At 41.9% G+C, this 27741-nt stretch overlaps 1 protein-coding gene across 2 annotated transcripts in view; it reads left to right on the top strand.

The window, feature by feature from the left end:
• The window catches only part of CHN2 (chimerin 2), a 318704-nt gene that overhangs the window by 164323 nt on the left and 126640 nt on the right, over positions 1–27741 (top strand). For both annotated transcript variants that reach the window (XM_012447769.2, XM_012447770.2), the window contains exon 3: positions 7429–7484. In XM_012447769.2, the coding sequence (XP_012303192.1) occupies positions 7429–7484 (56 nt within the window). The remainder of the gene's footprint in view (positions 1–7428; positions 7485–27741) is intronic.

Below are 27741 nucleotides of genomic sequence, written 5' to 3'. Positions count from 1 at the left end.
TTTTTTACAGGGCCATTAGACAAGATAATTAAATCTCCATTAAGACTTGACATTCTGTTAGCAAGGGAAGGCTTCCCATGGCAGGCTGGAGGGTGTGGGGTTGAGTCAAGGAAGACATCTAAAGCACCTTCAATTCCTTGCTCATACCCTTGAGCTTTTCCCATGAAAACTGGGATAACATGGACAGTGAGCAGGGTCATATTGGCTCAGTGTCATGGCCAAGTGGCTGGATTCAGCTCCTGGGTCTATTTACCCCCCTTAGAAAGAAGTAGACTGTTAGAAGCCATCCCTGCAGGATCTCTTAGGAGCTGATGGGGCTGGCCTGGGCTTCAAGGCCACCCAGGCTGTGGGCTTTCACCCATTAGCAGTCTGATTCTTTTCCCAGAATGAATCAAGTTTTCCTGCTGAAGAAAAAGTAAAACCGTCTGTCAGTGAGCTCTCAATGTCTCTATCTGCTTTGGGTATCTTGGGGAGTTAGGGAGCTCTGCCTCCATGTTCCCTAGTGACTGACACCCCTGCCAAACAGCTTACTCTGGTGCTAAGAATTCTCTGGTGTGCGGCAGAGGGCCCAGGGCTGGGAGTGCCTGGCACGTATTTGGGACGTTGCTGCGGAAGCAATTCCATCACATCACCTCTCAGCTCACAGACCACCCAAGAACTGACATACATTGTTGCATGTGACTTGTGAAATGTGTTTGTTGAACAAAGAAAATTCAAGAAGCAACATTTTCAGATTATGAGATGCAATTCAGTTATATTAAACCCTGCCTCAGAGACTTTTTTCATGGATGTTTGTTCTGCTATATCTAACTTTGAAAATGATGGGCGGGCTCTCATTTGAACTAAGAGAGGATATTGGGTCTTATTTTTATATGGCCACCATGGTAATTGATTGCCATCTCATTATCTTTATAGCCAGCCAGGTAACCCAGATGGCAAATAGGCTTCGTTGCCTACTTGCCAACTTCTGTTGTTTGGGACAGCATAGAACAGGGTTTTGCAGATTCTGAGACCTGTTTATTGAGAAATAAGCCCTCAAAAAATGTCTGCTGCTGAGGGGCCAGGAGAGATCGGTGGCAGTCCCTGGCTTCTGGGGTTTTCTTTCTCTTTTCCCTCTTCCGAGTTGCTGCTGGCTGGGTTTGTTCTTTGTTGGTTGTGAGATTGGTGCATTACAAAGTTTTTCTTTGCTAAAGCTCAGAGGGTCCTTAGAGAATGCAGCTTTAGGATTTAGCCTGTTGACATAGGAGAGGAACTGTTCAGCAATGCTCCATCACCTGCATCCTTTATTTGTATAGTAGCATCTCAGTCTCTCAGTCACTCAGGGTCCCTCCCTCCATTCGTTTTGTAAACCAGTCTTGTTGATTCTCTTTTGAATCTCTGAGGCCTCAGCTCACTTTCTCATCTGCATTTGCACCAGTGTGACCTTAACTCACACTTTCACAACCTCATCTGTGTATCAGTAAAACACTGTTCTCTCTTGGCTTGCTTGCCTCCAGTGTTCCCCGTGTCTGACCCTTCTTTCAGCAAAGCAAAGGACCATGGCTCCTAGTCGTGGATGTGAGGGAATCTGTTGAAGAGCTTTAAAAAAAACAGATTTGGGGGCCCCGAGCCGGACTGGGAGAGTAAGCATTGCTAGAGATGGAGTTTGGGAATCTGTATTATTTTATAACCACTCCTCAGAGATTCTAATGTGAGACCTCTCCACCATCTAGTTAGGCAACCACTGGCTGAGGCTAAACCACTACAGGCTTTGAGTTTTGGAAATTGAGGCTATGAATCTTGATTTCATCCTATTATCTGTGTGACCTTGAGCATCTTCAAAGCTGGCAGGCAACTCCACTACTTTATTAGTGAGGGGAATAACAGTTACCTTGGAAGCTTTTTGGGAAGATGAAGTGAGAAGATACATATAACGTGCCTGGCACATGGTCTGTGCCCAGAAAAGGGTGGTATTTATTCTTCTGAATAACCTTATCCCTATTACCAATATTTAAAACAGACTAGATCATGGTGCCTCCTGCTTAAAACATGTGACTGTCCCCTTGGTACAGACAGGACAGCCATGGTCCCCACCCTGTCATTCAAGGTCCAGCCCCACATGGCCTTCTCACACATCCCATGCCCTGGCTGGACAGCCACACTCGCCTCTCGCTGACCAGTCAGCCCATCATTTCCTTTCCCTGCTGTTCCTCTTTCCTCTGCCTATAACCCTCTCTCTTCTCTACCTGCAGAACCCTTCTAATCCTTCAATGAGAGCTCCCTGCCTCTTCCCTTGGGAAGTCATTCTGACCACTTGAGTAAATCGAATCGCTTCCTCCTCTTTCACTGTTAAAGCACTTGGCCCACCTTGGTTTTGTGTCTCCATGCATGTCCCCCTCACTGGCGTCTCCTCGAAGGCACAGATTGTGACCCATGGGCCATTAGATACAGTCTGTTCATTCACCAAATGCTTAAAAATGTGTTCACAAAGCCAGTTCAGCCGTACCTCCCATGTATCATGTTGGTTTCAAGAGGCATCAATAATGAATGGGAAAAGAAAAGTGAACAGGATCCTCTCACTGTGGTTTCTGCTGTCCTTCTTAGATCTAGAACTCTGTGATTCTAGGAGATGGCCCCTTTGACTCCTGTTACACACACATTGTCAGTAACATTCTGCTAAAAAGCAACTTAGTAGTATTGGGCTGATCCAAGAGGAATAAAGGGACACTTATGCATTGAATATCTGCTACAAGGCTGAGCAGAGTGTCTCACGCCTGTAGTCCCAGTGCTTTGAGAGGCCAAGGTAGGTGGATCACTTGAGGTCAGGAGTTCCAGACCAGCCTGACCAACATGGGGAAACCCTGTCTCTACAAAAATACAAAAATTAGCCCAGCATGGTGATGTGTACCTGTAGTCCTAGCTACTCGGGAGTCTGGGGCAGGAGAATTGCCATGAGCCAAGACTGTGCCACTGCACTCCAGCCTGTGTGACAGAGACTCCCTCTCAAACAACAACAACAACAATAACAAAACCATCTACTGTGTGTCAAACACTGTTCTAGATGCTGGGGATTCTGCAGTGCACAGACCAACATCCCTGCCTTCAAAGAGCTTACAATTTAGTTAAGGGAGTTGGTACACAAAATAAACAAACACAATATTTATGTCTTGTTTATTAATTGTGTTAATGGCAATGAGTGCCGTGAAGAAATTTAAAATTATATGAGAGAGCAGAGGGATAGGGTGGAATTTTATATATGCACGTCAGGGAAGGCCTCCCTGATAAGGTGAGATTTAAGCAGATACTTGAATGAAGGGAGGCAGTGAGCCATGTGGATATCTTGAGAATGAGTAAGCCAGGTGGAAGGAGCAGTAACTGCAAAAGCCCTGAGGCCTGGGAAATATAAACCAGGGAAGCAGGGTTGATGGCACCCGCCTGTATTTCCAGCTGCTTGGGAGGTGGAAGCAGGAAGATTGCTTGAGCCCAGGAGTTTGATTCTAGCCTGGGCAACATAGTGAGATCCCATCTTTTAAATAGTTAACCAAAAAAAAAAACCAGGGGCTTTGGAACCAAAAGGATACATTTTAGCTCTATGCCTTGGGGCAAATATTTAACTTCTCTGCACTGTTCCCTCATTCCCTACCCAGAATGATAATGATACAAAGTTATTTTCTCGGGTTTATTAGAAGATTCAGTACATGTTGTTCCTGACACATGGCAGGCACTTGGTATGCTGGTGCCCTTCTCTTCTCCCAGACTCTCCATTCATCCTCAAAGCCTACACATAATGCTGACTGTGGTATCTGGCATATAGCAGGTGCTCATGCATTTGCTCATAAGGATCACAAAGGAGTACTTGGCTAAAAGTGCTTCTCTTGTATAACAGGTATGTGTTCTTTGCCACCTCCATTAAAAATGGTATTCACAAAGCCATTTCAGCCATATATCACTGTTAGCTTCAAGAGGCACTGACAATGGGAAGAGAAGAGTGGCCAGGATTCTCTGAATGTGAATTCTGCAGTTCCTCTGTGATTTTAGGAGATGGCCATTGTGCTCATTAACAGCAACATCCTGCTGAAAAGCAGCTTAGTGGTTTTGGGGGTGATTCCAGAGGAGGAAAGGAATTCCATGCAGCCTCCCTGGTGATTAAGGAGGGCATGAGCTATTCTGGGGTATCCAGAGGAATGTCCACAACTGCTTCTCTGTCTTTGATTGGCCTCGGGTATCACGAGAAGCCTTCTCTGACCTTATCTCCTATAGCCTTTTCTTTTATTTTGAATAAGCAACACATATGATTCAGAACTCAAAACAACATAAAGTATACAGTGATGAATATTTGTCCCACTCCTGTTTTTCTCTTTCTTTTTATCCCCAGATGGTAAATGCTTTTATTACTTCCTTGTTCCTTCCAGAGTTTCTTTATACAGATGTAAGCAAAAGTGAATATACATTATTATTTTACTCCCTTTCTTTAAATGAATGTGTACTCTACATATTTGTGTGTTTGTGTGTGTGTATGTGTGTGTGTGTGTGTGTATGTATGTATTACCTTGCTCTTTTTGCTTAACAGAATGTCAATATCAACCCAGTTCAGTGCATAGAGAGCTTTCTCAATCTTTATTACAGGAGCATGGTATCCACTGGAAGATGTACTATACTTAATTTATTTCCTTCTAACAGAGATTGGTAAACCAAGCATTGAACAGATGATGCCTTGCTAGCCCTGTATTTACTACACTTTTTCATAAAAACATTTGGGCCTCTCGCTAAAGCTGATAGGGTTCTGGAAAATAGAGGCTGTGGTTTTATTTATATTTATATCTGTAGCACCTCAATAAAATCTGGGGATACATGACAAAGCAAAAACAAACATGATCCCTTCCCTCATGGCGATACTTACAACATGCAGGGAGAGATCATTGTTTTTGGAACTCACACCAATAAATACAGAATTATAACTATTGACAAGTTATATAAAGGAAAGTACAGGGGATTGTGAGAGCATAGACGAGGGTGCTGTCTTTGGATCTGGTGTGAGATATTTCGAGAAAGACTCCTCCATGAAGGTGATATTTGAACTAAGGACACGATGATAAGGGGCAGTTAACAAGAGGTAGAGAGGGAAGAGAGGGAGAAGCCATAGACGGAAGCAATGGCATATGCAAAGGCCCTGAGGTTGAAGGGAGTGCTGCATATTTAGGGAAAGGGGAGGAAACCAGCTTGGCTGAGCAGAAAGCACGACACGTGGCAACACTGTAGAAGGAGACATGCAAAACCATTTAGGGCATCTGATCTCCCTCTGAGAGCAGTGTGAGGCCATGTAAGGCTTTTAAGCAGGGTGGAGATACAGTCTGATGGATGTTTTAAAACAGTCACCAGGGAGAAAACAGGCTGCAGGGTGGGAAGAGTTCAGAGCTTTCAGTAGGGAGTTAATGATAGGGATGAAGAGGAGTGGATAGTCTTGGGAGCTGTTACAAAGCAAAAGCAACAGGTCTGTTGATGAACTGACCATCTGAGGTGTGATGAACAACTTCCAGGATGCTGGCAGCTAGAGAAGCAGGATAAATAATGGCTCCTTCACGGATTTCAGAATTCCCAGAAGAAGCCTAGGTTAGGACGAAAAGATCCTAAGTTCAACTTTAGACATGTTGAAGTTGAGGTCCTTTTTCTTTTGAGAAAATCAGGAGGAATCTGTAGGAAGTAAGATATACATTCTGGAGCTTAGCGGAGGGCTCTGAGCAGAGCTGTGGGAGCCTTTGTGTATAGGAGATAAATGAAGTGTTAGGTGTGGAGGAGATTCCCTAAGGAGAAGAAAGAGAATGAGACCTGGAGAGGGTCTAAGGTAAGTCTTGGGTCTCTCCTGTGGTCAGCGGACAGGTAGAGGAGGAGGAGGAGCAACATGCATAGGAAAGAGGCAGCCAGGATCGAAGGAGGAAGACCAGGACGGTGCTGCCATGGAAGCCAGTGGAAAGAGATAGCACAAGGTGAACAGTGTGTGCCAACTTGTTGATGATCTTGTATGCTAGGCCATTCACCTTTTCTCCACCTAGTCTCACTTTCCACGTATTGGCTCATTAGGATCTGAAGGCTCTTTCTCTACATGGAAGCAGGTGTGTAAAAGCCTTCTTTTTATCTGTCATTTTTGGTGTCCTTCTGAGCTAAAGGGTTATGTTGAACTCTGTTTTCCTTTCACAGATGACTATGGTCGTCCTTAGGTGACATTAGTGTGGGTGACCTATGCCTAGAAATGTGGTACATTTCAAAATGTGTAGAGGGTTAGATAGTATCTTCTCTGTGCGAAAGCCAGGTAGTCTACACTTGATTAGGTAAGAAAATAACCATGTTGAACCAAAGACATTGGGGAGCTATAATTACAAAGATATTCCATCATTTTTATCTGTGTTTGCATATGATCATCTGCCCTTCAATTATATATTTTAAGCCTAAAAATAAATCAGAAAGTTTTGCTTATTACATTTTCTAAAAAGACTTTATCAGATCTAGTTTTTTAAAAAAACTTTTTATAGATGTATTCCATCTAAAATTAATTCTTTCATCTCCAGGATTCTGAAGATAACATTAACTTTTTAAAGAAAAAAAACCTGTATTTTCATGGATATAGAATCCAAAGGTACCTGCTTAGGGTAGCTTTTCCCTTTAGCAGAAATAATCAGACTAGCCGAGCAGCAGAAAAATCACTCAATAATTCTGAAAAAATCACAAATAATTGTCTGATAAATTGCTTTCTATACAATGACCTGCTTTCCTCCATGCCTAAGCCTGAAAGTCTGCCTTTAAATTAGGTTAGAAAGGAGTTACTATTTAAGATAAGAAAGGGCCCAGGAAAGAGGAATGACAATGGGCGGGAAGTCTTCAAATGGATGAGAATTCACAGTGTGATAGACAGGGCAAAAATGGAGGGAGAAAAGAGAGCGAAATGGCTTGGTGTTTCATTCACTCACAAAATCAGTTATGTCTTTGTACATAACTAACATTTCAGAGAATGGCACTCCTCTTATAATGCCAGTTCTTTCCCTGGTATGTCAGGAGACATCGGCATTTAAATTCAGGAATCCTATTATATGATCTTACCACTCAGGTACTCACAAGTATAATTTCATCTTTAAAATAGTCAAAAGAATTTTAGCCATATTTGGTCTTCCAAGAAAGCCATAAAATGAACAATGCCAGTAACAATTATGAAACTAAATTGGCCTTATAAGAATAAAAAAATCAATTTTGCAAGTTTTTATTCACAGTGACTAATTTCCATATAAATGATCTGACTTTATCCAGTCTAAAAAATGTGCCTGTATTCTCATGTTTTTTTTTAATATTTGCAATTCTTGAGATATACTTAGGTGGAAATATTTGAAGGCATGTTGATATGTGTTGCAGTATTCTAATTCTAATTATTTTTTCTCTCTCTCTTTGTCTCTTTTTTGGCAGTATATCAGTTACAGCAAGAGGCACCTCGTCCCAAGAGAATCATTTGTCCTCGGGAGGTCAGTACTCAGCTATTTCCAATACACCTTGTTAACTATGATGAATTGTCAGCACTGTGTTGAGACTGGAGGGATTTCAGGTTTCCTGGGAGTTGATTTCTATTAACATTTGTTAGAGTGTCAAAAAATTTAACGTCTTCATAATCTATATTTTGACATCAGACATTATTTAAAAATTACAAATCAACTTGGACTCAGATGTCTCATATTTTTAACCATTGCCAAGACAAATTAAACAACCTTTGTAAACACCAAAAAATGTATATTCTGGCTATTTTCTTTGTTAATATCCTTTTGATTCTTTCGGGATCTTTTATTATGAAGCACTTACAGTAAAGGAAGTATTGAGAATAATAAACCTCTGGGTACTTTCAATGCCCATATTTAGCAAATCTTTATGCTTTCTCGTATTTACATGACATTTTAAAATATAAAGCCCTACAAAAAAAGTGATGAGGTTTTAATTCTTGGAGATAGCTTAAAAAATACATCAACTTGTAAAAGTGCTTGCCAGTCTACAGAACTTTCCTTAATTCACTAATCAGTTCTCTGATTATGTGGGATGGCAGCAAGATTTGAAAGGCAGGACTAAGGCTCTATTTTCTGTTTTTATTCTGATCCGTTTCTTTAATAGCAAACTTAATCTCCTTCAAATCAAAGGCCCATGGGTCCTTGCTTATTTTTGTTATTACTAGGATTAAATACAGAGCTGCGGATAGGTTTTGAAGTGCCATGCATGCCTTATCAAGGGGGAAAGCCTCCAATTCCAGCACTCTTGAGATTCACTCTTGAATATGAGTACTGTTTGGATCTGGTTTTGAACATGTTTCAAAGACTTAGGTACATGCATTCCCATACTCAGAGCCAAGTTATCATGGTTGAATACATTTTTCTACATAAAATTTTACATCTGTTGAGGGGCGATGAAATTTATCAAGTCATCTACATTTTAGTGCACTGTAGACTTTCTCATCCCAGGCATATGGCTGGAGAGGAGGAAGTAGCTGGTGCTTAAGGAAAAATCCAGGATGAGTTCTATTTATTTGGTACTCTGATCTTGTCCTGTCACTAACTCTGCAGTCAATATGTTCAAATAATATATTTAGTAATTTATTACTAAATATCAAATAATTTATTATTTGATATTCAATAATCAAATCCATTAATATTGAATATTTTTTAAATGAGAGAAAAATAGGATAAATATAAATTTTTGAATGAGATGCACTAAATAAGGGTGTTCTCAGTGCAAATTAAGAAACAAGTTGCTAAAAATTCCTTCACTCCTACTTTTTATTGTTTCTCCATCAGAAAAATTATTGCCATGTGTAAGGAGGTACAGAAGTTTAAATATCTCAATGAAAAAAATGTTGTAAAATTAGAATACAACTAAGGACTCTATCTAGGGGCATTAATAAAAAGATACTAGGCAAGGTCAGGCATCAGAACTTGAAATGCAAACAGATAGCAAACAGTCATTCATTTGTCTGTTTATTCCGCACGTGTGTATGGAGAGCCTACTCTGTTTCAGCTTTGGTCTTGGTGTGGACAATATAGCAAAGAACTTGGCTACTGGCATTTTGAATATCATAATAAAAGACAACAAATGTATGATGTGATTAAATATATATTTAAGATTTTGTCTCTATTTGTATGTGTATATGTGTGTGAAAGAGACAGGAAAAAAGAGAGATAACCTCTGTGCTTCTCAGAATCCTTGGAACCATGTCAGTGGTCCCGTGAGGCAGGTGGCGTGTTAGCAGTGGAGGTAGGCGATTTGGATTATCCTTGTACAAACTCTTCCTAGGGTTCTGCTGAAACTCTTCAGCCATTCAGTGGGCCGAGGGGCCACTGCGTATCTATTTGCTGTTGCAGCGCTGTCACCGTCTGCTGTGACTAAAGGATATGGTGCCCGTGTCTCGTCTCTTCCCGTCTTGTCTGCCTGTTAAACCATGCTCTTTACCTTTCAACCTTTACCAATTTGATTTATTAATAAGTGATGTCTGGTTGATGCTGGCTTTCCTCTAGAATTCCATATCCCATTTCTGCCGCGAAACCTAACGTGAAATGGAGATTTATCAGCTCCCTTTCCTCAGCAGGCAGCATGGGGTCCACCCAGCCAGGCAGGTGTCAGGTGGCAACAGGTCACGTTTGCTGGAAGAACAGGTGCTGCTCAGATGAGTAGCTTCAGTTCCTTTGTCCTCTAGTTTGTCCTCCAGTGCGATGTTAACTTATTGGTGAGGCCAGCTCCCAATATATCAGCGTGGGTTTAAGATCTCTCAAAGTGATTGCAGGTCGGTGAAAAAGAAAGAGAGAGACAAGGAAAAAGTTTTCTTTAAAGCTGGGCCCAGGGGAGACACCACATAAAGCTGCTTGGTGGATGTCTGACATTCCCCTGAAAACCTCAGGTTTTTTTATTGTGCTCTTTCAGTAGAGGAGGGGGAGCAAAGTTACACAGTTTCAGTGATAATTACAAAAAGAATACTTTTACAAAAACTGGTGCACAAAAATCACAACGTGGTATTATAAAAGCAGAACAATGTAAAGATAACTTCCTGTGTGTCAGCATAGAAATCATACACCTTAGCAAGAATAGAGGTTAAACATAAACTTACGATTATCAGCAAGAACATATTGGGCTCACAGCTGCAGGGGGAACAGGATCTGACACAGGACAACCAGCCTGACCACAAAACTGCAAGAGGAGGGGGCCTCCACGCAGGCCTGGAGGAGCGGTGGGAGAAGAAAGACTTTTACATCTTTCTCTCAACGACAGAGACAGACGTCCCTCATGCATCCATTTATAGGCTCTCCGTAAGGGTCGCATTCCCTTTCCAGGGCCATAATCAATATGCCTTTCCTGGGAAAGGAAGCCGGGTAATAAGCCTCTCCATTACACACCCGCTTATAGGCTCTCTGCAACGAGAAGCCTATTACACGCTGTCATGTCTCTCTGGCAGTCAAGCTATGTGGTTAGTCCCTTTCACTGAGTTCCCGTTTTCACCAGAACAGTTCAGCAGAGCCAGAGTTACAAGTTGCATCTCAGCACAGCCAGAGTTACAAGTTACATCTCAGCAGAGCCAAAGTTATAAGTCACATCTCAGCATTTCACATTATCCTTCATTTTCTTAAATATAATCGATACAGTAAGTAACAAGCATCACAAAGCAAATAACTCATTTCAGGGAAACCAAATTCTAAGAGAATTTACAGATTAAAAATCAATGACAATTTCTTCTTGTTATTTCAGATAGCTTGGGTTTTGCCAATTCTTCCAGAAGCTTGGGATTGCTCAGTCACCACAGAGGGGTTCAGAGTATTCCCAGCATTGACTGCACATGGTTCGTGCCCAAACTGCCGAGCCTCCCAGGAGTTGGCCTCTTGCAAGTGGTTCCCCCCAGTACAGACAGTGTTTAGTCATACGTCTCTTTGTCTTGTAACATACTTGTGTGCTTAGGGGACATGCCTAATGAAGACAGAAAGCCTTTCGGTATGAGTTTGTGGCCAGGGAGATTGAAGCTTTATTCACACATTTGCATAAGGCAATAAAGGCTGTTTCCTTTGACCAATGAGTTATAATTTTTTCTATGTACACTTTACTATTAAATCTCAACTCTTAACCGAGAGCCCACATCTTCCTCTTCTACGCAGCTCTGAGCCCTCCTTCTTGGTCTTTAATCCATCTCCTCCCAGCTGCTCTTCCCTGGTCCCTAGCATGGGAGCTCCAGTCTACTCAGTCTCTGTTGTTTCTCTGATGACTCATACCTTCCCAGGCCATGAGCTTCTCCCAGGTTAGGACCTGCCAGTTCCACATGATAAATACCCACATTAAAGCACCAAGCAAAGTGTGCAATTACAGAGATGTGGAACACTGCCCCTCCAGGGTATAGACGTAGGCCAGTCTGCCTTGATGCATAGTGGTTATCAACAGATACCAACTACCTAATGGACTTTGCTGGGGAGCTGGGTGAGTCAAGGGTACAGACTGATTCAGCAGGCAAAATCCACATGCTTAGCAAATCCAGCAAAGCAGGAAGTTCAGCTGCAGAGTCAGCTTGGACTTGTTTTGACTTCTTGCTCCACCACTTTCTAGCTACCTGACACAGAGCCAACCACTTACTCTCTCAGGGAGATGAAGGCCTGACCCAAGGATAAGCATCTATTTTGCAGGGTTGCTGTAAATGGCATATGTGGGTCAAGTGTCCAGTATGGTACTTGGTGCATAACAGGTACTCAGTTATTGTTCATGATTCAAGTTCATGTTCGTGGCAGAGTCAGAAACCCGTGAAGAACAGGCTCTGGGATGTCATTAGGGACAGAGTTGTAGTGAGGACCGTATTCTCTGAATGTGAGAGTAAAAGGCAGCGATCAAGAAGAAAGCAAGATGTCCAGGTCAGGAATTAAGCCACCAGGAAAAAAGATACTGAGGATGAGGAACAGAAGGTACAAGCAGCTGAACAGCGCTGGTGCCGATTAAGCCAGGTAGGGTCAGCTCCTGAAATAACAGTTCATTGCTTTCTTGAGCTTCACCACTGCAAATTAATATTTATTGAGCAGCCGCAGCACCTGGTGCTCTGCTGGCATTTCGTGGACACTCCATGCCAACAGATGCAAAACATCTTCCCGTATGCAGAATTCTCACTGGCTTTTTCCATCAACTATCAGTCACATTATAAGCATTATTCCTTACCCGATGTGTGCCTGGGTTATCTGTAACGAACTGTGCAGAATATTGACTCTCAAATTTGTTTCTCTAGCCAAGACCTCTACCTGAGGCTCCAGATACCTCTATCCACCTGTCCACTGGACCTCCTCAGGCCACTGTCTCACAGGCCACCACCAGCCTCATGTTCAAAATAGAACTAGGCCCCACTCCATTGGATGGTACCTAACTTCAGAAACCTGTGCTTCTCCCTTCCCTGCCCTCACCCCTTTCTCCTCCATTCTTAGCTAGCATCAAGTCTGTCTCCAAATATATCTTGCATTGTTCATTTCACTCTATCTCCATGAATGTTGTGTGGTTTGGGCCATTGTCATTTCTTGCCTGGGTTTTATTGCAGGTAAGGAGCCTCTCGCCTGATCCCCCTGCCTCTGCTCATGGCAGCTTCCCTGCAGCTCACACGTACACACACACATACACACTCCAGTCACCAGACTGGAGCCCAAATCATCATCGTTAAATATAAAATAGACCCTCCAATTAGCTTTCTGTTACTCTTAGAATAAAAGCAAACTTCTTGCCATGCCTGGGAGCTATAGTTTCCCTCCTGCATCTGTCACTGCTCTGTCTGTACCATTCTTCTCCAAGTGCACTGCCTTTCAGCCCCACTAGATTCTGTTCCCATTCATCAAAAAAACCACGCTGTCGCTATCATTGAGCCTTTGCACTTGTCGTTTGCCTGAAATTCCTAGACCCAGGTTCTCTGCATGCGTAGGTTTCAGGTCAAATTTCACATAATAAGAGGCCCTTCCTAAACTCCATAAAAAAGTAGCACCTCCCCTACCCTTGGAGCTTCTCTGTTGTATTGCCTCGTTTATTGCATCTGTGGCACTTCATACACTCTCTGATACACTTTCTTTCTTTCTTTTTTTTTTTTTTTTGAGATGGAGTTTCGCTCTTCTTACCCAGGCTGGAGTGCAATGGTGCGATCTCGACTCACCGCAACCTCCACCTCCTGGGTTCAGGCAATTCTCCTGCCTCAGCCTCCTGAGTAGCTGGGATTACAGGCACGCGCCACCGTGCCCAGCTAATTTTTTGTATTAGTAGAGACGGGGTTTCACCATGTTGACCAGGATGGTCTCGATCTCTTGACCTCATGATCCACCCGCCTCAGCCTCCCAAAGTGCTGGGATTACAGGCTTGAGCCACCGCGCCCGGCCCACTTTCTTAACATATTTCATTGTCACTTATTTGTCTCTCTCCAGGAAAATACAAGCTTCAGGGACTTCATCAGTCTTAATCATAAGTATGTCCTTACCAGTGAGCATAGCCAAGCAACAGTGGGGAATAAGTAAATACATCAGTAGTTTTCAAAATGATGAAAAAAAGGATAGTGATTGCTAGCATAAGGAATTTGGGATTCTCAAACTATTACTATTAGCATATCAGATTTACTCAATGCTGTTATTAGGGCAGTGCGTTAGACTTTTGGCAGTTGTTAAGGTACTTACTTAAACACAGACTAAAATTTTTTCCTGGACCAATCCAAGTTTCTTCTTGGCCTCTCCGAAAGGCCAAAATGGCAAGATTTACTTGTGTGACTCATTGACAGTCAAGTTCCCCTAAAATTACCTCAAGCCTACACTAAATGTGCAGAAGTTCTTTTGTGACTGTAAATGATTTGGTGTCATTTACCTTCTTTGAAGTTGCTATAGTGAATATGGGATTATAAAAAGCAATTTCAAAAAGGGAAATACAATGGCATGCTATTATTTCAAATTGTTCTCCATTTTATATAGCTTCATTTCCTTCTCCTTGCTATAGAATAGTCTATTTTGGAAAACTTTTTAAACGCAGAAATGAGTGGTAGGGATTTCAAGCATTCATGATCAGAATCAGCTTTTTTCTTGATGGTTAGAAAGTAGACCAAGTACAGATGGCAGTGGCCAAGGTTTTTTTTTAGACTGAGTTTTGCTCTGTAGTTCCTGGGCTGGAGTGCAGTGGCAAGATCCTGGCTCACCACAACCTCCACCTCCCAAATTCAAGCGATTCTCCTGCCTCAGCCTCCCAAGGAACTGGAATTACAGGCATACCCCACTGCGCCCAGCTAACTCTGGCATTTATTTATTTTTTTAGTAGATACTGGGTTTTACCATGTTGGCCAGGCTAGTCTTGAACTCCTGACCTCAGGTCATCAGCCTGCCTTGGCCTCCCAAAGTGCTGGGATTTTGGGTGTCAGCCACCATGCCAGGAGTGGTATCTCACTACCTTAGTTTACCTTCCAGTGAATTGTATTTATTTTTTAAACACCAATTTAAGTGTTCCTATCCTCTTTTTAGGCATTTTTTCCCTAGTTTTTGGTATTCTAAATATCTACCAATTTTACTCTTTTCTATCTTTATTTCTAATAACTGTTCCTGTAAGCCTTCAAAAGCAGTCCATTTCTTCATTATGCTATTTAAAATTGTATTAATTATATCTAGACTTCACAGTCTTGTAGCTCGAGGGTATTTATCTTGTCTTAGCCATGTCTGGAAGATTTTAACAAGCCGTATTGATTGACCATATCATTTTCAACTAACTCAATACATTTTGAATCACAGATTTTTAAGTGAACTCTGAGGGATTTTCTACTATTCCACAGTTCTCCCACTTTTCTTTTATTTATCGAAATAAATGTTTTAAAGTGAATTTGGTAGGATGTGAAAACTCTACTGATTTAAGACATCTGGACGAGGTATGTCTCTAAAGTAATGAGATTGATTCTACAAGCCACAAACAAAAATCAATCTCATTACCTTTTAATTGGCTTTATGTGTAGTAATCAGAAGGCTATTTCTTCCCTTGCATCAAAAACATTCCTATTTTTTTCATTCTAGACTTTCTCCACTTGTCTCTTTTTTCCCCCGCTTAATGTCGACACAATCAAGAATAAAGGACTTTCCCGTTATTATTCCTCCAGGCTTTCATCTCACTCACAAATGCCTTCAGCCCTTTTTCTTGATGCAATTTTGTTCTGAACTGGACTTGCTTTGAGTTTAGACCTGCCGTAGTACAGGGGGAACATCTAGTAAAGCCAATGTTAGAACTAAAATTTTGGCATATCATTTTTTTCCCCTAAAGATAGAACCAAATGTTTTCTGCTTTTTTTAAAAAACTGATAACTTTCTTTTTTATTGACAAGTACTGTGATCTACCAAAAGGCATACCCCCCCTTTGCCCCCAAATTCACTCTCTTTGGAACATTTTGAACTTCTAAAATAATACAGACCCTGCAAGTGTGCACCTAGAGCATATTCAGACATTTCCAAGGTGAAAACGTAAGCACTGGGTAAGGGCTGTTGAGGCCAAGCTGTTATGGACTTCAGAGCCAAGGGAGCAGGTGAGCTGAGCTGGAGAGGGCCACCAAGGAATGGTACATATGCCAAGATGTAAGGTGTGGCAAAAGTAGAATGAGGAAAATAAATGGGAAGTTAAACAGTGATTGGTAACAGGCGACGTTTCCGGAGAAGATTCTTTAATCTCTCTGGGTGATTTTTTTTTCTTTTTTTCTTTTTTTTTTTCTTTTTAGATAGAGCCTTGCTCTGTCACCCAGGCTGGAATGCAGTGGTGCGATCTCGGCTCACCACGGACTCTGCCTCCCAGGTTCAAGCCATTCTCTTGCCTCAGCCTCCTGAGTAGCTGGGATTACAGGCATTGATCACACCCAGCTAAGTTTTGTATTTTTAGTAGAGATGGGGTTTCACCATGTTGGCTGGGCTGGTCTTGAACTCCTGACCTCAAGTGATCCACCCACCTCGGCCTCCCAAAGTGCTGGGATTACAGGTGTGAGCCAGCATGCCTGGCTTATTTTGATTTCTTAACATCTCACTTGAAAATGTGTATTCCTTTAATTACTAGAGTTGGAATACTATGTGGTATAGTTCGTTATTTTAGAAAAAAAGAATAACTGATAGCATCATGTATTACAACACATATTCTGCCATCCTTCCCTAGGCTAGGACAGCCACAACCCAAAATCCCATAACTCATTGATCTAGGGTGGTGGTAGTGGGAGTGGGTATCCAGACTGAGACACAATGGTTCTGAGGAGGCACTGGCTTTTGTAACACCAACCTAACACATCCGAACACAAAGCAAATGTCACACCTCCATAGCAGTTGCTACCTACAGCAGCCCCATATTAAGTCTGCTCTGTGACTCAGAGGTCAGGCCCCACAAGATTTGGGGTGTAGCCAGGGTTATCCAGGAAAAGGGGCAGGTGCATAATGCTGGACCTATAGTGAAGTTTTAAAGACATGCTTCACATTTCGCTCACCTGGTTAAACTGTAACTGAGAAATAACACTGATGAAGGCAGGTTGTACTTTGCGCCAGATAAGCCGTTTCTCCTCCTGGGCTGTGGGCTGTCCAACCAAGCACTGAGAGATTTGGATGTAGATTTCTGACCTTGATTCTGCTTTCCATCAGAAAAATGTGGAGGATGCAATCTCAAACGACGGCCCCAATTTTGATATGACTACTCTAAATGATGTTACCTATTTATTTACTTGTTGTCAGTCTTTTAATAGTAATGGCAGCTATTACATAAGGAGCACTTCCTGTGCCCTGAGCGTCGGCTTCGGAGTTTCACGGATGCTATGCCCCCGACAGTCTCATGGGGCTTATCCCTCTCACTTTACACAGATGGAAATGAGACAGGAAGCACAAGAGGGGCAAAGGCCAGATTCCAACCCAGACAGTTCCTATCCAGGGCTGAGCTTGTAATCCAGTGAGTCCCAGAGTCTGATCCCAGGACCAGCAGCAAGGGCATCAGCTGGGAACAGGTGAGACATGCAGATTCTCTGGCGCATCCCAAACCCTGGAGATGGGGCCCAGCAGTCTGTGCTTTAGCAAGCTCTGCAGGGGATTCTGATTCCCCCTCGGGTGTGAGAACTACTGGTCTAAGGATTGTTCTTGCTTCTCTCTGCTTTCTATTTTATCCTTCCTCCCTGGTCCCTAAGGATAGAAGACTCAAGATGCTCTTGCCTCCCAGTAATGCTTGCTATTTGCTTAGCAGTTGTGCTAGACTATTCACGGATTTCAGCATAGGCATGTATAGCCTTCTTTATTTTTCCCAGATGTACTTCCTTTTAGATGTTATTTTCCACCCTTTAAAAACCATTTTGTCTTTCTTCTTTGCTATTTCTAACTTTCCCGTACTCTCATATGTTGCAGTGACCAAATGTGAATCCTGCTTGTAAGGGTGGGGTCGGTAGTTAATTAAGCCTGATCTACCTCTACCGTCCGTTTTCTGGTGTTATACTGCTAATGCTATGTTTGTGTTACTAATTAACAAAGCTATTTCAAATTCAGTTTTGTTTTATTTTGTTTTTGAGATGGAATCTCACTCTGTCACCCAGGCTGGAGTGCAGTGGCACAGTCTCGGCTCACTGCAACCTCCGTCTCCCAGGTTCAAGCGATTCTCCTGCCTCGGCCTCCCTAGTAGCTGGGATTACAGGCATGCATCAGAACACCTGGGTAATTTTTGTATTTTTAGTAGAGACCGGGTTTCACCATGTTGGCCAGGCTGGTCTCAAACTCCTGACCTCAGGTGATCCGTCCGTCTCAGCCTCCCAAAGTGCTGGGACTATAGGCATGAGCCACCACACCCTGCCTCAAATTCAGTCTTAATATGATAATTAATGTTCATTCATACTCAGTATACGCTATTATGAATCCAGCTCTTTGGGTATCTTTTAGGTATTTTCCTTGTCTGTGGCTATGCACAAATCCTTGCTAGATTTCCTCCTGCTTTTAATGGACACTTGCATTAATGAAAATACTAAATTCATTATCGTATGTCAGAAATGCTTTAATTGTATTTGTTTTCCAAGATGCTAGTTTCTTCATTCAGTCCATCATCTGTGTGCTTAATGAGCATGTCTCAATTCAGGATTTTAGGTAACTAATTTGCTAACAAAAGCCATTCCAGAGCAGGCACTCTCCCAGGCCCGCCTGCTTGCCCGCCACCACCTGTGTGGTGTCTAGCTGATACTGACTGACCCATTGGTAATAATCTTCTTTGACTATGTCCTTTAGCAAATCACAGTCTCACTTGACATTAGTTCTAAGTACACCATGTCTCTGTCTTGTTGGACAGAATAGCAAGCCTTACTTCAATGATGGTATCTTTTTTTCCACCTTACTTACATGGCCAGTGTCATTTCCCCATCTACTGTGGGAAGAAATTAAATAGCCTTGGCACAGCCCAACAAAGGCATACTGGTTGCCATCCAGCACCTTGTGTCCTTCTGGGTAATTACACATCGATTGTTTGATGAATGTTCTTGGATCTCCCTGGGTGTTTCTACCAAGTCTGTAATTACACTACTGTGGTCGTCCCATTGCTCTGTCATGGTTCTCAGGGTTCCAGGGCTTCTCAAAGACCAGGCTTAATGATACTTCATCAACACCTTTCAGTTTAAGGATGCAGCTCAGACTCCTTAATGTTTCATTAGTCTCAGTTGCTTAAAAATGTAATTCAGCCATTTTCTGTCTCAGTTCATTGTGATTTCTTAAGTTGGAATCGGTATGCCATAGCTTAAAAATTAATGATTCTCTCCTCCCAGTGCATTAAGAGATGAAAGAGCATCAACACAGGGATGATTTGACCCACCATTAAATAAAAAGGCCTTTGAGGCGTTGGCAAGCTCTGTGTTTTGAGCTAAGAATAAGAGGTCCTGAAACTGATTTTTGAAGAATGGACTCTCACACTTTTTAGTCTAGCATAGGCATTGGTCAACTATGTCCTGGAGACTGTTTTGGTAAATAAAGTTTTATTAGAACACACAGCAATACTCATTCAGTTATATGTTGTCTCTGGCTGCTTTCATGCTAGCTTGGCAGAGCTGAGTATTTGAGACAGAAACTATGTGATCCCAAGCCTCAAATATTTACTTTATAGTCCTTGCTAGAAAAAAGTTTGCCGGCCCCTGGGCTTACACTAAAGGTAACTTTAAAGAGTGAGTTAATACACATAAAGCACTTAGAACAGTGCCTGACATATATCAGAAGCATTGGTCTTTAATTTCCACCATCTCTCAAGTACTACATGAATGTTAGTGGAAAAAAAGGAGTTTTAGCCTTGGAATTTAGGATGAATTCAATCCCAAGCCATTTTGAGAGACAATTTGGCCTTCATGTTTAACACACATAAATTGATGAAAGAGGCCAAAGTAGTTACAAGAACAACAGTTAAATGGTCACTTTCTGATGGAAGCCTGTTAGCAAAGGTGGCACAGCGCTCCATCAGCCGGAAGTTAAAGGTGTGTGTGGGATCTGTTTATTTGGTAACAACATCTGAACATGGAAATTATTTTTTTTCTAATTTTTAAATTTTTTTTCTTTTCAGAGACGGGGTTTCACCATGTTGGTCAGGCTGGTCTTGAACTCCCGACCTCAGGTGATCCACCCATCTCGTCCTCCCAGAGTGCTGGGATTACAAGCATGAGCCACCATGCCTGGCCTAGAAACTAAACTGACTTTAATTTCAGGAACAAAGCTGCTGTTAGCCTCCTATATGTTCTTGAATTCTGATTAATAATTTGCATGCCAACACCTTTGGGGAAAGAGTGCTACCTCTGCAGTTGACTCTGAAATCTATTTTTTAAAAGTTGGATTGATGGATAGATAGAGGAAAGAAAAAATATATATGCTATAAAAGCAAGTATAGTAAAAATGCTGTAGAATCTAGATGATGTATATATGGGTGTTTACTGTCTTTCAACCTTTCTGTATGTATGAAAATTTTCATTATAAAATGTCAAGAAAAAAAAAATGAAGACTGCCCGAGAACACTGCAGGATGTGCTCTGGCCTGTGGAACAAAGACATTCTCTTGGGTGCACAGCCCTGACAGGCAGGAGGATGGCTTGGCATGAGAGCTGTTGGAAACACCGTAAGCCATGCTCAAGAATTTTTAATGTGGAATACAAGGACCAGTATTAAGACACTTCTACTCTTTTATTTATTGTCATGTTAGGAATTATTTTGGGAAGAGTGCTTGTTTCAGAAATGCTGATGTAGGTAATTTTAAAAAATAATACAGAACAGGCTTCTGGATTTTATGTCATTATTATAATATAGAGCAATGAGTACTGGCTCTGATATCAGGAATTGGGTTTTAACTCTGAATCCGCTGCTATCCCTGGGCAGTACTGTGGTCAAATTAGTTAACCACTCCGAACTGCAGCTTCCTTGTCTATAAGAAGGCAAAGATGCATTGCCGTCTTCCTTGTGGGAGAATACACGTAAAAGCATTCTGGTCATGATGATATCAGTGGATGACGAATTCTCAAAGGGGGCAGTATCACCCTTAAAGTGGAGAAATTTGGTTCTTACAAAAAAAAAAAAAAACCTTCCTCTTTATATGTATAAAGCACAAATACATATAGAGAACATAAACAGATATACAGTCTGTATGTGGTATTAAAATTCCTTTGTGGGGAAGTGATCGAGAGAAAACCTGTCTAAAAAGTCTCCATAGAGAGCTAGAATGCAAAAATAGACAAGCTTTTCATTTCAACCATCTCCCAGATTCTGTTCTCCTTTCTTTTCCTGTAGGTAGATTAATTTCATCCATTACTTTGAACATTTAATACTCTTACATTTCCAGGAGAGAGACAAAAAATAATTTCTGGGAGAAGACTAAGAATAATAGACATTTTGCCTTTTCCAAGGTACATATAGCACCACTTAACCCAAATACCATTAAGCTTTGACGGAAGGAATTTACTAACAAGAGTGAGGAATTAAATGAGTGTACTCACCCAATCTTTTTCCCTCTAGAAATTTAACAGCAGCATTAGTTTTCCCTTGATTTGATTCGATTCTATTGGGTACTTCAGGCTTTTTGGGCTTAAGAGGTATGTGGAGAATTTAAAGAGAGTTTTGGGAGAATAATGAAGATGAATTAAGGATTGGAAAATGGGACCTATTAGAAAAGGTCAAAGGAACAAGAATTATTTAGTTTGAGGAAGAACAGGCAATCTAGTGGCACAGACATGGCTTTTAATAATAGATGCCTGGAAGCCTTATTCTGTAGAGAATATTCTCAGATTCTCATTTGCACTGAAGACCAAAAGAAGGGAAGATGCGTAATTGGAAGCAGGAAGCACATGAGATTAGATGTGAAGATAACATTTCTCTTCATGATTAAATCCTGGATTTTGAGTCTCCTTTACAGTATTTCTTATTTTAAAGTAAAATCCCTGTCTGGTGGATCAGAAGTGCGGACAAGTCGGCCCATCAGGTTTGATTCTCTGGCCCTGCTGGGAGGCCAGCCAGCCGGCCCAGCCAACATGGTCTCCTGGGGATCTGGCTTGATAGAAGAAAACATTCATTTCACCTGGACCTGCGGCTCCACGATGCCAAGGATGAGTACAAAAAACTCTAGCCAACAGAGTGCCAGGCTAGTGCCAGAAAAGTATTCCTAATTGGGTTGTCCAAACAAGGAAGGCCTAAGGTGGATTTGGGGAGCCAACACATGGAGCCAAGGAAGCATGGTGCCAAGGAAGATGTAGCAAAGAAAAGTGGGTGAAAGTGAGCTGCTGGGAAGAAGGGCTGGAGGGAAGAGTGCCACTCATGGCTGTGCTTTTGGGTGTTCCTGGAAACCTACTGTGAGAATGGATCCAAATCCATGGGAAGGTGTCCTAAGCGTCTAGGATAATGTTTATTCTCTCAGGGTTTTGGAACTGCTGCCCAAAGTTATAGTTCTCAGTCCTGGGTGTGAGTCAGAATCACCTGCGGAGCCTGGCAAACCTTACAGACACCCTGGCTCCAGCCCTGGAGATTTTGATTTAATGGAAATATCACTTAGAATTCTGTTGTGAGCAATAAAAATCTATTCTCACTAAACTTAGCAAAATAAAAAAAAGCAGGGCTGGGGGTGGACCAATTTTGGTTAGAAGGATATGAGGAAATACCCTGGATGGAAAGAAAAGCTGGTCAGAGGACTTGAGGAAGGATTTGAAGCAGGGCTGATACACCTTGTGGCAGTAAAAGGTGATGGTTAGTGTCATAGTTCCAGGGTAATCCAACCTGCCTTTGCACCCTGCTTCTCTGTGCCTCAGTTAGTCCTCTGGAAATGGGTAGATCTGATCTTACCTCTTGGATAATCATGAGGATTGACTGGGTTGATATATGTAAAGAAAGTGCTTAGAACAATGCCTGGTACATAAGTTCTCAATAACTATTAATGATTACTGTTGTTATTGTTGTCATTAGGCTCTGCCATGCATGTGAATCAGCTCTTAACAGTTTCATTTAATGGTTTCTGCTCAAGTTGGAAATTCCAGAGGCAGAGCATCTGGGTGGCTTATGTTGGTTCACATGTTCACCCTCTAGAGGATGGGAGGGACTTTGATGAGCAGAATCACTGGCTCAAAGTCACAGTTGTTGCCTGTGGTCTTCAGCCTTCACTCTGGAGGTACACAAAGCAGATAGGGGAACAAGTTTTGTCCTGTAGCTTGGAAGCATCAAGGTGTGAGCTACCACCACTGCCAGTCTTTCCATGGTGACCCCTTTTGAAATTTCAATGAGACCCAGAAAGGAATCTGGGAGCATCAAGCAAACCTGCTTTTCATTCATTGTGTTATGCTATGAGACTGAGCTCTGTGAACACTGTGAATGATGTGCTGGGGCAACAGAGGTGAAGAAACACAAGCCCTTCCCTCAAGGAGTTCACGTCAAGAGCTCATAAAAGCCAACAATCCCAATCCCAGTAAGATCACCATGGCCCTAACTCAGGCCTTTATGAAGTTCAGAGGCAGGAGCATTCCCCAAGATGGCAGCATTTCAGCTCTTACTTTTAAAATCCAGTGAGATTTTTTCCAGGCTAAGGCATAGAAGGATTGAAGAATAAATATTAGAATTCCAGGCAGAGGACATAACCCCACCAAAGAATGTCCTAAAGGTATGAGCAGCCAAGGGCATGTTTCAGAAACTACAGAAGTTATATATTAGGAACATGAAGAACTGAGGGGTGAGAATGTGGTGGGGCAAGTGCATGTGTGTCGGTAAAAACATATTCTGGACACACAAGCAGGGACCATCCAGGGAAGATCCTAGATGCCATTCATGTGTTCATCGAATATAACATATTGAGCACTTGGAAAGGGCCAGGACTGTTTTAGACTCTAGAGATACAGCAGTAAGCAAAGCACAGTAATCTCTGGCCTTGTAGAGTTTCTTTCCATTTGAATGGAAGATATTGGCAAAAAAAAAAAACCACGTGTATTCATCAGGGTTCTTCAGAGAAACAGAACCAATTATACGTGTGTGTGTGTGTGTGCGCGCGCGTGTGTGTGCATGTGTGTGTTGCAGGTGGTGTAGTTGGAAGGCCTGAGAGCTGTTGAGCTGATGGTGTTGATTCCATTCTGGGTCTGAAGGTCTAAGAATCAAGAATACCCAGGGCAGGAGATCAGTGTTCCTGCTCTAGCAGTCAGGAAGAGGGAGCATGAATATAATCTTCCTCAACCTCTTTGTTTTATTCAGGTCCTTAATGGACAGGATGGTACCCACCCACGCTGGGGAGAGCCATCTCAGTCATTGAGTCAAAGGCTAATCTCTTCGAGAAACACCCTCCCAGACACAACCAGAAATAGTGTTTATCAGACTTCTGGGAATCCCATGGTCCCCACAAGTTGACATATAAAATTAATCATCATAACGCATAAGTAAAATATGTAGTATATCAGACGATGATAAATGTCATGGGGGAAAAAATAATCCAGAAAAGAAGGATGGGGCATGTCCAGGAGAGGAGTTACCATTTTTAAGTAGGGTGGTCTGGGAAGGTCCCACTGAATTGTATAGGTTTGACCGTGTAGCAATGGGGAACCAGTGAAGAATTCTAAGAGAGTAGTGTGACAAGACTTGCATTTTCTGGCTTAAGTGTGAAAGATAGATTGGAAGGTGATAATAGGATGTAGGGAAACCAGTAAAAAGGCTACTTTCATGGTCCAGGTGAGTAGATAGCACAGTGGACATGGAGAGAAAGGGACCATTTTAAGAGCAATTAAGGAATTGCATACAATGAACAAGACTTTGTGGCAGATTGCAAGTGGGGTTGGGGAGAAGGAGGAGTCAGAGATGATGATTTCTAGCTTGGGCATTGAGTGGATGATACCCTGGGTGGTACCATTCACAGGGGTGGATAGTAAAGGAGGCTGAGCCATTGGGTGTGATAAGTACCAAGCAGTCTATGCAGATATCCAGAATTGCCATGTTTCAGAGTTTTAACAATTTTCATATCAACCCATCTGTTACAGAAGAGTCAGTGTTCACTGTAAGTACATTATGTCTGTTATCCTTGGGCAATTTCCCTTCCTTTTGATGTGGGAGGAGATTATAGGCTTTGGAGTCAATTAGACCTTGGTTCGGATCTCATCTCCATGCCTCTGCATGATCTTCAAGTAATGTTAACCATACAGGTCTTCTTTTTCCCACCTGCAAAATGGGAATGACAGTCTCCATGTGACTTGCTTGCTGGGAGACCTGAAGCACTCGTTAAAGGTTGGCTCTTCCTCTTTTCCTCCTGGCCCTGCCCTTAGTAGAGTTCCGTCTTGAGGTCAATAGAACTGAACCTGGAGAAGATCAGAACCAGTAACAAAAGGGCTCAATGCATGAGGCGTGGGCATTTGGATGAGTGTGTCTGGGTGTTGTTGCCCTTCCATTACTTTTAAAATCTAAATGTAAATAATTTTGGCAATTTGCCTTCCTCTCTTATGATGTTAATACTTATTGTCTATAGTGCTTAAGTAGAGAACCCTGAGAAATCAGGACTTCCCTGAGCCCCATACTGGACAGACATTAGACGGTGCTTCAGCCCCTCCTTCTGGAGACATAGTCTGTGACCTGGGAAAGCTGTGAGTGGTGGAAGTTTTGTTTCCAGCCCAAATTTCAAAGCTACGTGCTGTGAGGTGTGGAGTCCCATAGCAGTGAGGGATTCACACATTAATTCACATGTATGCATAGCATGGCTGTCACTCCCAAGAAATAAATTTCCTCTATAGTGTTTTTTGTAGTTTAACATTCTTTAAAATTTTTCCAGGGAGGGAGGAGGTTCCCTTATTAATCTTATTGACGTTTTAGTCTGTTCCATTTTGTACTTATCTGATCTATTTTCTTGAGTAGTTAGAGGTATTTCACCAGTACTGTCTTTTCTTAAAAGCTGCCTTTATAAATGTCAGCGTTATCAAAACCAAATATTTCCTTCTGCCTTCCTTTTACTCCATTTTACTTAATGTATTTAAAGTTTTTGTTACTTATTTGCATTTTTGGTTAAAAAAAAAGTTTCTAATATCCTTCCTTGGGAATACTTAACAGTTCAAAGTTCTTCCAGCCTAAAGCAGTTTCTTTATGCACACACACACACACACACACACACTCTTTAAGTTCTGGGGTACATGTGCAAATCTTGCCAGATTGTTATATAGGTATACACATGTCATGGTGGTTTGCTGCCTTCATCCCCCTGTCACCTACATTAGGTATTTCTCCTAATGTTATCCCTCTCCAACCTCCTCATCCCCTGCTATCCCTCCCCTAGGCCCCCACCCCCAACAGGCCCCAGTGTGTGATGTTCCCCTCCCTGTGTCCATGTGTTCTCATTGTTCAACACCTACTTATGAGTGAGAACATGCCATGTTTGGTTTTCTGTTCTTGTGTCAGTTTACTGAGAATGATGTTCTTGACCTTGGCACTACTGACATTTGAGAGGGATAATTGTTTGTTGTAGGGGTTGTCACATGAACTGTGTGACATTGATTAACATCCCTGGATTCTACCCACTGGAGGCCAGTAGTACCCTCTCCTGAGTCCTGATAGTCAAAACTGTCATGAGGAAAAAAATAAACCAAAGAAGAGGGACAGGTATGCCAAGGAGAGGAGATTCCACTTTTAAGCAGGGTGATCTGGGAAGATCCCGCTGAGTTGTGTAGGTTTGACCACGTGGCACTGGGGAACCAGTGAAGACTTTTGAGCAGAGAACAATGTGACGAGACTTCCCTAGACTTTGACAAATGTCCCCTGAGAAGCAGAATCACCTTCCCTCCCAGTGGAGAGCCACTGGCCTAAAGAAAATCTTTTACATTTTGTTCGCTCCAGTATTATCACTGATATTTCAATCACAATTTCTGGAAAATTTTTGGGGGAAAATTGAAGCCAGAAAATAAACCAAATGATTGGGAATTGCTTTGGTCCTGAGTACCCCTACAGTGATCTATTCATCTGCATTTCTAAACTCATAGAATGTTCAGATCAGGTGGCTAAGTACCCAACTTGTGTGTATGTACAGAACTTAGCAAAGCAACTGGGCACGTTTTATGGAGATTTATTACAGAAGGACTGACCAGTGGATTTTTATAATACTCTCTAATCAAGACAGGAAGGAATTTGCCTCATTAGTGCCCTATCAGATTTCCAGAAGTGTTAGAGAAATGCCATGAAGAAAACATTAGGCCTTAGATTCTAAATGGAAAGAAATGGGAGATTTTAGAGTCTGCTCAATTTTCATTCTATGCTCTGTACTTTGACTACAAGAGTGTAAATTTCAGTACTTGGATTTTCTTTTCTCTTCTCTCTGTTTCAATGGGGGATCTTTCATTTCTAATTAAAAAGGAATTATCTATATTTATTTTTTTGTGGATGAAATTGCCCCAGTATCACCAGCACAAATCCCCCCATCAAAAGCCTTTTCTCCCCTACTCGATCTATCTCTGAGAAAATCCAGTCATCTAGCTGCCCTGTGTAGGAGGCTGCTTTTTAAATTATTTCTATTAAGTATATACCAGCTGCTGAGGGATTATAAAAGCTTTGTTCTTTCAATAATTGGAAACCTTGTTTACAGAGGACTCACAATATTCTGTAAATGTCTTTGTGTTGAACATAAAGGAACTTGTGTTTATCTAGGCAATGATAATCTGACTATAAAGCAAACTCATTTAAGGATTATGCTTCCTGTCTCTCACTGTGCAGCTGTCACCCCACTGTTCTTTTAAGCTTTGCAAAATGCTGAGATGTCTTCCTTAAAATTGAAAAATATATTGGTAAATAAATCAGGTAGTCTGCGAATACATGTAATTCCAAATCACAGAGGAATATTTGAGAGACCCCCGAATATCACTCCACCCTAGGCAAATTTTTCTGAAGTTCACATTTGCTAATTCGTTGATGGAATTCACTTCATTCAAAAGAGATTTTAACGTGTTGAGTCCTAGCAAAGAAAACTGAAGACCATTTAGATAGTCTAATTGTCAAACTGTAGAATTTTGAGAGCCAACAAAGAAGCCATTAGCCCTGACGGGTGTCTGCTGAAGAAAGAGTGAAGCACAGTTCTTAGGGGTGGTCCCAGTCTAGGCTCGGCCACTTACTAGCTCTGTGACCTCATGCTAGTTATTTAGTGGCTCTCTGTAAAATAATAGTACGCACTTACCTTGGAGCACTGTTTAGAGACTTAAATGAGACAACAGGAGAGAAACCCTCAGGACTGTTCCTGGCACAGAGTAGCCACTCAATAAATGAGAAGTTATTGCCACGATGTTCCAAGTCTCACATGC

This window comes from Aotus nancymaae, unplaced genomic scaffold, assembly GCF_030222135.1.
Source record: "Aotus nancymaae isolate 86718 unplaced genomic scaffold, 86718_ANA_hifiasm-v0.15.2.pri h1tg000025l, whole genome shotgun sequence".
NCBI classification, from domain to species: domain Eukaryota; kingdom Metazoa; phylum Chordata; class Mammalia; order Primates; family Aotidae; genus Aotus; species Aotus nancymaae.
The sequence above is the reverse complement of the archived record's forward strand: the minus strand, read 5'-3'. Positions and strand labels throughout refer to the sequence as shown.